This window comes from Glycine max, chromosome 16, assembly GCF_000004515.6.
Source record: "Glycine max cultivar Williams 82 chromosome 16, Glycine_max_v4.0, whole genome shotgun sequence".
In the NCBI taxonomy this organism is placed as follows: domain Eukaryota; kingdom Viridiplantae; phylum Streptophyta; class Magnoliopsida; order Fabales; family Fabaceae; genus Glycine; species Glycine max.
In genome coordinates, this window is record NC_038252.2 from 37,801,821 (window position 1) to 37,816,492 (window position 14,672).

Consider the following 14,672-nt stretch of genomic DNA (forward strand, 5'->3'; position numbering starts at 1 on the left):
CCACCGGTCGCGCCCAGTGCCAGGGCGCTACCCGTCGCGCCTGGTGCAGGGGCGCTACCTCCTTGTGCCACGTGTCGCGTGCACAGTGGAGGCGCCGGGGTGGGGGGCGCTTTGCAATAAAAAAGTGACCCCCCCCGGAAATATTTTCAAAAGGGCCCCTTTTTGGTAAATAATTTCTAAAAGGGGCCCCTTTTGGTGTTTTTGCCGGTTTTCTTCATCCTGCGCGCGCCCACTGTTTCTCCAATACACTATTCATTTTTTCTTTAATTCCAACATTACTATTACATATAACAATTAATTTTAATTTAATAATATATTTTTTACATACATAAATTTTAAATACAAATCATAAGTTTAATAAAAATTTATATATGTAAAAAAATAGATTATTAGATCAAAATTAATTATATAAACTTATATATGTATTAAATATAAATATTAAAATTTTCAGTGTTACACATAGTAACATTTATTATTTTTTGACATAATTGATCTGTTAACTTAATTGGTTAGAACATCATTTCAATAAGGTGAAGATCACATCCATAAGTAAGGGTATTTTTAATTTTTTCCTCTCACTATTGGGTGTATGAGAAAATATGTTAGGTGCAGGAAAAAATCCCATTCCCTTTTCACTAAGTTAGCACCTTTATTTTTTTTAAATCAAATACACTTAAAACAAACATATTTTGATTGTGATCAATACATAGCACAATCAATTTCTATTGTGCTATATATAAGCAAAAATAAAGAAAGTGATTTTATCATACAAAATAGAAACTAAGTTTGTATTGTGAATTTATACACAAGACAAACTTATTTCCGTTGTATTTGAATTCAAACACAAAAAAAAAATAAAAAATTATCATGTATTTTGAATTTATACACAATAGAAACTTGTGTTGTGTCTGTTTTATTTGAATTCATAAAACACAACGGAAGTGAATTTCTGTGTATGATAAAATTCAAAGCATCCTTACAGCAATTTCCAATATCAATTATCAACACTTATATCAACCTCTATGTCAATTATTAATGCTAGTAAAGTGTTGACTTATATTTTGGGCTGAAGTGTAGGAAGCAATTAATGAAGATGCGGTACAAAGCTGCTATAATCCACCAGGGTAGATTTATAATAAATTAAAAGATAAAAATGACTTTTTATATACTTAATCTATCTAGTTTGTTTAGCTCAATCTTTCACTCATTCAAAAAAATGGATGACTGGAAAAACTAATATATATATATATATATATATATATATATATATATATATATATATATATATATATTTCTATATGAACTTCCAACACAAACTAGTGAATTTACAATATTTTTGTAGCTATGCATACCTATTGTGTCTAATACACCTTAGATATTACAGTGAATTGTAAATGTTTGATGTTTCATTTGATCGAGTAGTGTCAGCACGACTAAGACATTTCATCCTGTATCTCCATGCAACCTGGATGGTTGTTGCTGCAAAGCATCTCCAGTAAGGTGATCCATACCTAATATAAGATAATGGAGCAACAATGCTACGTTATAAAGAAATTTTAAAACAAAAACATGCCTAGGAAAATGGATCAAGGAAAATAGTACTTAACACATCAGGAGATAATTAAACCAAATCTGATCAAATACACTATTAATGTCTAATACACTCTTTTAGACTCATAATGATAATGAAATCCTTTTCTTTTAGTGTGTGTGTGTGTGACTATTTACCCTAACTGTTTTCATTAGGTCGTTAAACTAAAAGCATTACTAAAACAAGAAAAAAAGCGAAAACTAAGAAAGAAATATAGATAAAAACAAAAGTGGAAGAAAGAACAATAAAAAAAGGGAACAATAAAACAGCAAACAATAATTAAGGGTATAATATAAAGCAGCCCTTGCTCAGTGTTCACAATGTGGAAACTCAACCAAGATGGGGAAAAAGAAAAGAGGTGCCATATGCTGCAGCTTTGTACACAGTTGCTGGAGCATGCAATATATAAAAAATAGGAATAATTTAAAAAAAAATAAAAGGGTGTCAAAGATCAAATAGGGATTTGAAAAGATGGCGAATAAGTTGGAATAGAATGAGAAGGGACACATGTTTCATCCACATGTTGGATGACGATCATTGACTTTGCCTTAGCTTAAATAAATTCCCTACGACCCTGGCCGGTTGACCTTTGAAAAAAATAGCACTACAATAGTTATTGATATGAGAATGCTTAATATTAAAACTGACATTTTTTTATATATTGTTATTGTTAAATAAGGTTTTTATGTGAACTTTATCAAATGATAAATAGACATAAATTATTTAATAAGAATTACGTAAAATTTAAAAAATTAATTAATGAAAGCAAGGAAAAAGCAGTGTGTTCATACTTTATGTCGTTCCTTATCTTTATTTTGCTTTTGTTTTTCACATTATTCTCTTTCCAAAATAATCTTGAACTTCAAGATACAATTAGACACCAAATATGAATACTTTGAGATAATTTCAACCTAAATAAACTAGTTTTTCCGCTATCGAACCAATGGCTCTTCCACTTTATTACGTAGTCCTTTATTAATTTGTGCTTTAGCATTTTAGTTCTTTACTGACTTTTGTCCAAGTCCATGGAAAAGGAGACCAACTTTCAATATGTTGGACTTTGTGAAATCAATATTGAAACATGAACGACTGTAAAACCTTGGATAATTTACATTTTGTCTCTATTTTTTTTCACAGAAGTTAATTCAAAATAAAACCAAATATTATAAGGATTAAAAAATTATTATAGGAATCAAAACAAAATCACAAAAACCAAACCCAAAAAATGAATTTTACAAGGACTGTTTCAAAATAAAAATCATAGGATCAAAAAATTTAAAAGTATATATAACTAAAGAGACTAATAAGATATTTAAGCTTGAAATCAATTAACTTACGAACATTTTCTAAGAAATTATAAGACTTACCTCTCATGTATATAAATCCACTCCTGAACTTAACTTGACTTTCACAAATTATTTTCTTTTCTCTCAAATTTTTCAATTTTTTTATAATTTTTTCTACCTTTATAAAAAGACAAACATTTGATACAAACCCATATATAATGGTGTAAGAAAAGATTTCTCAAAAATAAAAAAACGCAAGCCAAACATAATATAGGAGGAGAGAATAACCTTATGGCTCCTTGAACACGGGGACTCCGAAAGAATCTTGCAAAAATGCTTGTAACTTCTTCAAGGTCTGCTGCTCTAAGGGCAAATGCCTCCACATTCGTTAAGCAACATACTGTCCGGTTACTAACCAACTTTTGCTTTGGAATCCTTGCTTTTCCACAACCTACAAGAGAAACTTAAAGCTAAGTTGATGTTGTTCTCTTTTATTAGTTCAGCATACCACTACTCCACTACTTTAAACTATGAAGCAGGCACCTATTCTAAAAAGGATCTTGCTAATGAGCACCTTAAGAGACCGGTTAAGAAGCCTTAAAAATACATTATTAAATACTTGGCTTAGTTACACTTTTGATTCTCCTACTATCTCTATTTTGCAAATTTGATCTCCTAATTAATTTTTTTTACCAATTGGGTCTCCTACTATTTTAATTGTACAATTTTAGTCCATCTATTAACTCAATATTCAATATTAAACCAAAATGCTAAAGTGACATTCTAACTATATTACACTAGCACGTCAACGGGTTTATGCTAATGTGACACTCTATTATACTACCACATCATCATTTTTGTTAGATACTAGCAGATGTTATGTTAGTAGATGGATATTGCACAATAAAAATAATTGAGGATCAAATTTGTGAAAAAAAAAAGTGAGGGGACTAAATTTGTTAAATGACAATAGTAAGAAAAGCCAAAGTGTAATTAAGCTTAAATATTTTAAATTAGTAAAAAAAGAAAGCATTAAATGATTCTTATAATATTGATATAATAAATGCTTCCTTTTTTTATATATAACATTTTCTACTTTTATATCACATATAGTACCTAGCTTAGAGCATTTGTTACTTTGTTAAAATTTGCCTTCTAGAAATGAAATGTACCTTTGCTTGCTAAAGGATGCTCAAGACACCATGTCAGAAGTTCTTCACCACAAACACTCCCTTCATAAAGGGGAGCACTAATTCCATCTTCGCCAACACTCTCCAATTTTCCACGCACAATAAAAACCATCTTCTCTACCAAACCGCCATCATACAAAATTTTGCTTCCTTTGATATATGTTTTTTGTCTTAGCCTCTCACATATGGCATCCAAGATAGGCTCATCCAACAAAGCAAAAATTCGAACCTGCAGCATATAAAAGACAAGGTGATACTTATTTTACAGAATTAAGTCATCATATATAGAATCCAAATTTCATGTTTGCTAACCCATTGAACATTTTATATGCATCATTGGTTTTACCACATGAGCTTTGCCTTTAAGTTGGGTGTTAGTTTAGTTACATGGCAGAATTGTGAACTTTGCCCAACATGGCTCTCACACGACCCTCATACAACACAAGATCCATTTTAGGCTTTAAGTGTGGACAACGCACAAACTCACCCTATCTTGTAATATTGTAATGAAATTCTACTGATTCAGTCTCTTAGCACAATGGGAACAACAAGGATCAAATTCTAGAGCACATGGATAAATAGTATGTCATGAACCAACTATCTCTAAAGCTTGAACTGTTGAGTACAAGTAGATGAATAGTTTTAATATCCAACAATAACTACATAGCTATAACCTGCCTCAAAAAAATAAACATGCAAAATCAATATAACCAGTGAATTGATGCCGAAGAAACTACTGTACTCACTTTCTTAATAAATGTAAAGAGATGACGTCTGATGTCCCTTTGGAGGTCTTCTGGCAAATTCTCAAGGAGCATTTCTTCATTCACACCTCTTGTTGCGGCCCAGTTATAACGTTCAGCTTGTCGCACTTTCCTACATCATAGGCCAATCATATAAGTGGACTGGAATATCTCTCTCATTTTATATCATCCACACATTCATATGATTAGAATGCCTGTATTAAAGTAATAGATTGTGGATTTTTTTTAAGCGTTTGCTCCAACAGACATGCAATCGCCTCCTAAACAACAACAACAAAACTTTATCCCACTAGGTGAGGTCGGCTACATGGATCACACAACGCCATTTGGTATTGTTAAAAGTCGATTGAAGTATTATGTATTAATAAATAAAGTATATTGGCACTGAACTAGTACTAAGTAAGGTTGGTATATAGCCTCTTTTTCAGTTGTAAATAATTCTGAGAGTCGGACATAACGTTGTGGAGGCTTACTTATCCATCAATATTCTCATGCTTACATGCCCCTCTATGCTCTTTCTCTTCCTAGAGATTGCATATGCATTTTAGCAAACAAGCATGCATACAAGTGGAAGCGTAGTCAGGCAGACATAAACAAATAGAAGCTCAAGAAATTTCAAATTATCCTCACAAAAAGGAAATTACAAACTATCATTGGTTTCTCAATAAAAGAGTATTTTAAGTTTTTGAAAAATTGCTGAATTCAGTGAATCTATTTTGACCAGTAAAAGAGTAATATTTTTTTATTTAAACAATATATACATTGCCAATAAATGGTGTTTTGGAAGGGAGCTGAGTTAACAAGTGGGGAATTTAATCAATTTAACAAATACTAAAAAGAGATACAAGTCTGACCAAAATGAGGAAAAATGATACCTTCTCAGATCTTCTGCTAAGTGCCGATGGCTCATCCATTGCTCAACATCACGTCGTCTAAGTGTCATTTCTAGTCTCCTTTTAAAAGAAAGTAAGAAGATGAAATATATCATTTTATATACTACTTAATAAATAGCCATCAACATTACTATTGAAAATTATATATTAATTAGCATCATTAGATAAATTTAGGTTTTTATATATAAGAGAAAAGATACAGCACAAAAAACTAACAGGATATAATATCCATAAGGACTTTTCCTAGTCCATTTGACATGTCTAATTCCAAAATAATGATAATTAGGACACAACAACATGATAATTGCTGCTATGAGATTCACAGTAATCTACTACAATGCTAAGCATGACATAAGACAAACAATCAAACATACAGTTCAAGACATCTACAATAAGACAAAAAGAAACCGAGTTTCCATTTGTCTCTATCGCAATCATTGCATCATGAGTTTAGCTTCCATTAATGATTATAGACAAACTTTTTCAGTACTTCTTGGTTACTGCTGCAAAGAAATTTTAGTTTTTATAGAATCACAATCACTCTGTTCATGTACAGCTAAATTCATAGTTAAAGTCACCAATCGATTCAATCTAGATAGTCTCGATTCCAAAATCATAAAACCTGTAAGGAACATATAGTTAATTATTTGTAGATCAAAGTGAAGGCAACAACTTTAGAAAATGTAGTATTAACCCAACCAACTACAGGGAAGATAATGCAGTACTACAATTGTATTTCCCTCTATGAAGCTCACAAACCCTTCAATCTTCAAGGTAGCACATTTGATAATTTTCTAAACTATTCCTTAAAGGATACCTTAAACTTCACACAATTGAGAGAGGTGGAGTAAAAACAAGATTGCCATCAAACAGAAGTTGCAAGTTGTAACTCATTAGATCGTGATCTAGTTATGACCTGATGAGGTATTGCACATATGAAGCAAGGCATTCTACCTGCGTTCAAGAGCCTGAAGAAAGTTTTGTATGTTTCCAATGAGAAGAGCAAACAGCAACAGTCCCGATCCTATGATGATCATGGTAAAAATGACTTCCCAAACAAAATAGCTGGGGGTTAAATTGCTAGCCAGAGTACTAATTTGCTGCAAAAAAAAAAACATGTATAGCATTAGTAGGATTTCATTTATTTGGAAAAAAAAAAGTATATATATATATATATAGAATCAAAAGGCATGCCATTTATATACAACACTGTGGTATCTTGTTCCAAAGATAATTAAATGCCGTTTTTCAACATTAATGAATAATGACTTAGGAATTTCTGGCTCTAAAAGATTGAAGTGTGCGTGGTTTTCATGCCTCACTCCTTGCCTCAATTTTCACCAATAGGCGAGCTTTATGTCACCTAAGTTTTAGTAAAAACACACCTCACAAATATACTAACATAATGAGCTTGAAGGTAATAAACACACTTACTACTGGAAAAAAGAAGTAATTGATATACCTGGAATCCCCAAAATGATGAATATACATATCTAGTGATCACATTATGATCCGCAGTAAGGTTGACAGCTTTATTATAGATCCCATATGGAAAACCATCTTCAGTAAAACATACACTTGCAACAGAACTGTTCCTCCAATTAAGCATGATTGCGTTATTTTGATTTGCTTCAGCTTGACCATGCCCACAATCAATGAATTTTGCGCATTCATCAATATATGCTTTGAATTGTTTCTTGCAGACAACTCGTAGGCACAGATTAACCCTCTGACACAAGAAATAGATAGAATCTGAAATTAATAATCAAATATGAACCTTTATTTAATGTAACCACCTAAATGAAATTCCCTAACTTTAATTGAATCTCATCATCATTTAATTATCAATTGGTAGTAATAAAAAGTGTGTGTGTGTGTGTGTTTGTCTGAGAGTGAGTGAGTGTGTGATGGATTTTGTTCATTTCATTAATAATGCACCTTGCTTTGACACAATTTACATCCCATGCTAACAATAATGCACTATATTATGCAACCATTTTCTTTTTCCTGTTCTAATGATTGCTTGAGAGTTGAGATTAACAAGATTAACCAAAAAATCATACAGACTCGTTTCCTTTTCAATTTAAACTGAATTTGAAAGCTGTATCAATTTAAAATTTGAAAAATAATTGCAGGAAAATGGTTGTCACTGAAAAAGAAAATACAATTATATAAAGGAAAGGCCTTAACCTACCTGCAAACCAAAGAGGTACCACCACGACCCAACAACATGGCCAGATAGCATAAAGGTAAAAAGATTTATAAAGAAACTTGCCCATGGTGACTCAAATATAGATCCTGTTGGAGAAATTAGCATAGGAAGAAACCAACACAATCTGGGAATATTCTGAACAAGGATCACGATACGCAAAATATTCTTCGAATAGTTTGCTCCTGATGACCCCAAGTGTTTTGGTAGGACAAACAATATGAATATCTGCAAATTTTCACAGAATTATACCATGACAAGGATAGTAAACCCAATAAATACTATTCCTCAAGTTGTCCACACCAATGAGAACAATAAATACATAACATCTGAATTTCAAACATGATGATGTAGAACTAGAATCAGCTTAGGAAGAAATTAAGAGAACATCACATTTATAGACAGATCAAACACCCAAATAATCTGAAGTTCTTTAAAAAGAAAATTAGAATATCCTAAATAAAACAAGAAAAGGGAAAGGATTAAATTTAACTGGGCAAGAAGATTATGTGGGGAGAAAAATTCATCCAGTATAATACATTAAATGTATAAGTCAAAGCCATCAATCTCCTTGGTATGGCTCACTTTACTGGTAAGGATCTTCATGTTAGCCTTACATATATCTATATAAGACAACTGAAAATTTAATGACGACAAACACATTGCATCTTAGAGTTAGTGACCATAAACAAAATCAGATAATCTGTGTTACTTCGTATTATAGAATGTATGTTTTACACAAAAAATAAAATAAATCACGTTAGATGATTAGATGTATGAGATACTGAAGTTATAATAAGCAAGAGAGATGAGGAGAGATATACCTGAGGAAGTGGAAGTACAACAAATAAGTCAATAATAAAAGATGTTCGAAGGTAGTGAAGAGCTATTTTCTTAGGATGGTCAACTAACTCCCCGGCACCAACCACCCTAGACTCAGGAGCCACATAAGCCAACCTAAACTGCAGAGAATCAACTTGAAAGAATTAGTTGTGCTCTGCTGCATCAGAGTACCAACCTACACTTTTGAACAAATAAAAATATATTTAAGATTCAAGACCCTCAGTCTGTCACTCTTCTTTTAGTACAAACATAACAGGCACACTACAGTCTCAACCTCCACAGTTATTCACTAATCATAGTTGTCACTGTTACACAAAGCTCAAAGGAAAAAAAATTGGTACAAAATGGAAGCCAAATTTTAAATTCAATAGAATTTTTTTATTATAACTGACAGATTTTAAGTCTGATGCAAAAAGAAAACAAAAAACATGAGGTTGTTTTAAGGAACAATCAGCAGATTTTGTTATATCCTCTTACAAAGAATGTGAAAACTTGAAAATTTTTAGAAAAGCAGCTTAAATATATGTCTCAAAGTAACAATATAGTACCTCCAGGTTAATATAAGAAAAATAGTTACTTTATTAAAACTTAAAAGAACTAAACAACCACATGAAAATTCTCAAAAGTTACCTGAAGAACAATGTTTAGGAAGTGTATGAAATCATTCATGCTTCTAAGTACAACAAGCATTTTTGCCATAGTCCAGTGTATAACAATACATTTATGTTCCTGCATACAAGAAGCCAGAAAAATTAGAGTACGTTAGCAAATAGACTGCACAGAGAATTGAAGATAAGTTAATCACTTAATCAATGACAACATCAATCACATAGTGACTATTAATTGAATAATGATGCTTAGAAACCACTGAGGAGAACACCTATACATTAACTTCCTTCTTTTGCGAAGACAATTTGGGTCAATAAGATAATAAAAGAGAGCCGTATTGGAAAAGATATCAACTATGTTATAGATTAATCTCCTTTGCAAAGAGAACTTGATTTCCTGGATATTTCTATCATCCTGCCTTCTTTAGAGTAAATGACTACTGACTTTAGAGTTTTGTTTGTGGCATGTATCCAACATACTCCAATCTATATAACAAATTAAAGGCCAAGGTTCAGTCCAAGCTTGATCTCAACGGGCAATTTAGTTGATGAATATTTCTTATCATATCAAAGGTTATATTATCATCATTTATAATAGTGAAATGTAATACCCACTTTATAAACACTAATTGAGGCGAGTTATTTGGCTTTTCTAGCATGCAAATACAAACTCATAAACAATGCAATTGCTAATATATATAGAGTTTCAACAGGGCCAAACGACCAACCAGGGGCAATTTTTTTTCAAATTTATCATTTGGGGTAAAATTTAAATTCATATCTAGAAAGGGGTAAGTGGTAACACTTTTGAATTGAGAGTTATAATATGTGTTATGAGTTTTTTTTTTCTTTTTAGGTTAGAGTAGAAAAAGTTTTGAGTTTAATTTTTTTTATCTTTTTTAACCCGACTTTCAAGTTGTGAGTTTTTTTTTTCACAACTTTAAAGTCGTAAGGAAATTTTTTTTTATTAAACTCATAAATTGTTTTACGACTTTAAAATTTTCTTTTTGCAAGTATTTTTTTAAATCGTAAATAATTTTTTATTTTATTATTTAATAAATTAATGTATGTTTTTTTTTAGTTTTATTTCATATTTTCTATATTTTTTACATCATTTTATTTAATTTTTTATATTTTTGTATATTATTTTATTTAATATATTTTCTGTATTTAATATTTTTTTTACTAATGTTAAGGATTATTATTTTTTTTATAAATTAAAAAAATAATTAAAAAACTTAAATTTAAATAAAAAGACATTTAATATTTTTGTTAAATAAATATATAATACATTTTACTATTTTTATTTAAATTTAAGTCTTTTGTATTACTTTTTAATTTAAAAAATAAATAATAATCCTTAATTAATAAAAAATATAGAAAATATATTAAATAAAATAATATACAAAAAGTATAAAAAATATTAAAAATTTCTTTGTGACTTTAAAGTCATGAAAAAAAAATTCTTACCACTTTAAATTCGTATTTTAAAAAAAATAAAATCATAAAATTTTTTATGACTTCAACCTAAAAAAAAGTATGACTTTCAATTCAGAAATCATCGTAGCACATATTACCACTTACACACACCTTCAGGATATTAGTCTAAATTTTATCCAAATGATAAATTTGAAAGAAAAAAAAAATTATCCTGTTTGGTCGTTTGGCCGTTTCAAAAGCTATAGATTTGATTAATATGGAATAAAATAAGATGAAAACACCAGATTCTAAGGTGTCTTGAGCTTAGTAACTAACTAGATACAACTTACAATATTTTGAATCAACATAAAGGTGGGAAAGGGGGTGAGGGGGGAAAACCATACCTTCTGCACAGAGAGCAAGAAGAAAAATAACGGATCCACAAATATTGCCACCAAGCAACAAATTGCAAAAAATTTATTCCATTGTTGTACAAGTCTATTATGAGGATTCATAACTCTAGGAACAAGTGGAATCAAGAAAGCAAAAAGTCTTCTTGCCCAATCCCTGGCATCCCCATAGAGGGTATTGCGAAACTGAAAATAATCGAAGTTGAAATTTGTTGAGTAACAGAAGTTGATATTGTCAAACTGATTCATAAGATAAAATGTCTACAAATTGAAAAAATACATTTAAAAAATTGAAACTTATTGCCTACATAACAAAAAAAAGACTATATATAACAAGAATTGTGACATTTTTTTTTATACATATACACGGCTCACATGATGACATGTAACCCTATTTCGGGTCCAACACCAGTAACCCAAATCTCATTACATTTAATTGCTTGATACTGAAAAAATACTTTATGAAAATAACAAAAACAAAAGACTATATAAACATCAAAGTAATCCACAATAAGAATAACATAAGTTATTTATAAATATAGAAACCATTGGTTGTTTGAGTAGCTGTAGTATAGTTCAAATAATGACCTAGGCATCATTACAGAATCATCATATCAAATCATAAGTGATTCTTATAATTAAACTCTATAGCAGAAATATACACATGTAGAATAAAATTCTTGAGCATGATACACACAAATTTAAGAACCTTGCCACATAAAGTGTAATCTAAGGCAACTTCAACATATAGTAGCATTAGCTTCTTAAGAAAGAAAAAAGGATAATTTATTTCAGGAAGGAAGATACCTCAGGATTGAATATACCCGAAGCTTTTGAATTCATTTGTTGAGTAGCCTTGAAGTAAGTTGGGCAAGTTGTACAATATGGATCATTACACATTCCCAGTGGACCGGACCTAACTAAATGTTCATTCTTGCCAGCATAGTTGTTCTGCAAATCATTTTCTCCCATGCCGCAGCATGAAGGAAAATTTTCTGCCTTACTTTCTGCTGTTTGGTACTCTGATGCCACTCTATTATGCCGGAAAAGGTTTCCATGTTTATTAGTAACATACAATGGACCACTCATATGATCAAATGGTGTTTTCCTCTGACTCCTTAGGGGACCAGTGTATCCCACAAGATTATTACCTCTTTCGTATGGCTCCGTGAGTGTCGAGGGAATAGAAATTGATACACTTCGAGTCCTAGGTACCCCCCTTGGGAATTTAGTATCAACAGGTTCATTTGATGGTTTGGGATGAACTTCTGAGAAAATTGGCACCTCATCTTTCTCAAAATTAGCCATGTGTTCTGCAAAATAACAAAAACATTAAATACCTACATTTCTATGTCAAAACAGCAATATCAAATTCAAAACTAATTCATCTATACTCAAAACAATGAATAAATTAGAGGAAACAAAACATTAGAGGCTGCATGAAAAGCATCCAAAGACCCGTATACAAGTGAAATACATGCGAAACTTAATGTACTATAAGGATACAGGGAATCTCTTTTACATATACTTACAGTCCTTCCAATCAAGACTCAAATAACTGGAAATGTTGTTAGTACAATTCAAACTTTTAGGTCCATTAACCAAACACATAATAATGATGAGAACAAATGATCAAAAATAATATCCAAAGATTTTATTGGTGAGTTCATTCTTCTTTAGTTGAAGTTTATTTTCGTCTAATTAATTTGGAAACTCCCTCATCCCAACTCATACTGTCTCTTTTCCTCCTCTTCACAAAATCCTTTGCCTTCATCAAGAAAAAAAGAATGAAAAACAAAAACAAATTCAACAGCTTTTGCGGAAGCACCAGTAGGTTTCCAAATTATACAGGGGGTCCTCTATCTCACTACTTCCTTAAAAATGAAAATGAAAAGTAAAGCATGGACTATTAATTACTATAATTAAGCAAACAAAAAAAAGGCATGACCCACCACAAGTTTATCCCCTCCACCAACCAAGCTGTTGAACAAAGTTAATAAGGTCTTGAGTTTAAACCTTGTAGGTGAAAAAAATGTGGTTGAATTAACGAAAAAATATCATTAAAGGTGATAGTCATGTGGTTCCCTATCAGATATTAATAATTGACAAAGTTGATGGATAATTCCCGCCAGAAAAATGTTTAACCAAGAAAAAAAGAATCATTACAAAAAAGCATTAAAAATGGTGACATCATTAACCAACAAAGAAATATGGTAACTTGCACTACCCCATGTAAAATCCATGCATGATATAGTAAGAGTGACCAAAGCAAGCAAAAGGGCATGATTGCATGAAGAAGTTAAATGAACAAAAGATGGATTCCATTTGAAAGTATCACAAACTACTCAGACCTGTTTAAGGTGACGAACTACTCAGAAGTCAGAACCCCCACTAACTGTTGACAGTATCACAATGCTGGCATTTGAAAGTAAAGCTTGGCATAAAGGGGAGAGACTCTCACTGATATAGGCAAGGATTGTAAAGGGCCCATGAGTGAGAAACAGAGAAAAGGTGAATAACATGGTGACTGAGTCTGAGTCTGAGTCTTTGAGGCAATTTTCACGACACTTCCCTGAATAAGGTGTGAACTTAGGTAGCAGAAACAGAAAGTAAACAGCTTGAACCGTGACAAAGCATCGTGTTCGTGTGGCCCTTTCCCTGACACTTTCCTGTTTGTCCCTTTTAACAAGTCAGCAGTTAGCCCCTTTGGGTACGACATGGTCAATTTTTCTTTAATGGACAAAATTTAGATAGTGCAATGATTTTTTAATAACCTATTTTTTTCAAATACTTAATTATTTTTTTTCAAAATCAAACTCTGCACAAATTCGGACTCCTTCTTCTTTGATATACGCCCAGTTGGCTGAAATAGTCGATACATGCCTTATTCTTAAATCTTAACCTTTTAGGCCAAAAATAAAAAGCAGGGAGATACGTGTTTCTTTCAATACAAGTAATAATAAAAGTGAAAAATAATAGATTTCAGAACCTATGAAAGATTCAATGTCATGTGGACGAGCACAAGTACTATGTCTATGTTGTTTTACTTTTGTGTCAAAGATCAGAATTACAATAATACGGGCTTCGACTTTCGTGTGTACATTTGACAAAAATAACATCGATAAGTCAATCAAGGGTTCTCCCGCAAGAAACCACCTCTAAATTTCCTTGCACATAATCAATTATCATTGTGATTCATGAATCCAGTATTTTATTTTCTCCGTCTCAAACTAAATATCATCTTCAATTATTTTACACTAATCAGAAAAAACTAATAAACTAACATTTATTAAGGTTATTAATGAAAAAATAATAATTAATATTATGTTAAAAAGTTAAGTATAATACTTATTTTAAAACAGAAATAATATCATTTAAGTCAAGTTAGCGTGATTTTTGTATTTTCTTACGTGGCATCCAAATCAAGTAATGCTTTATTGTGAGTATGAATTTACTAAC

General features: G+C 31.2%; 1 protein-coding gene across 2 annotated transcripts; it reads right to left on the reverse strand.

Annotated features, from left to right (window-relative positions):
* Nucleotides 1-1,281: 1,281 nt before the first annotated feature.
* On the reverse strand, nucleotides 1,282-13,741 carry LOC100782506 (probable cyclic nucleotide-gated ion channel 20, chloroplastic). Of its 2 annotated transcripts, none has more exons than XM_003548270.5 (13): nucleotides 13,565-13,741; nucleotides 12,021-12,526; nucleotides 11,208-11,399; nucleotides 9,407-9,505; nucleotides 8,758-8,895; nucleotides 7,919-8,161; nucleotides 7,187-7,453; nucleotides 6,679-6,824; nucleotides 5,707-5,784; nucleotides 4,814-4,943; nucleotides 4,050-4,296; nucleotides 3,166-3,328; nucleotides 1,282-1,511 (listed from the first exon to the last, which is right to left on the reverse strand). In XM_003548270.5, exons 2-13 carry the CDS (start codon nucleotides 12,519-12,521, stop codon nucleotides 1,379-1,381), a joined length of 2,337 nt encoding a protein of 778 aa, XP_003548318.1. In that variant the 5' UTR covers nucleotides 12,522-12,526; nucleotides 13,565-13,741; the 3' UTR covers nucleotides 1,282-1,378. The 2 variants fall into 2 exon arrangements, with proteins under 2 accessions (XP_003548318.1, XP_014623951.1); XM_014768465.2 differs by lacking the exon at nucleotides 13,565-13,741 and having other exon boundaries at nucleotides 12,021-12,246; nucleotides 12,365-12,497.
* Nucleotides 13,742-14,672: the final 931 nt, after the last annotated feature.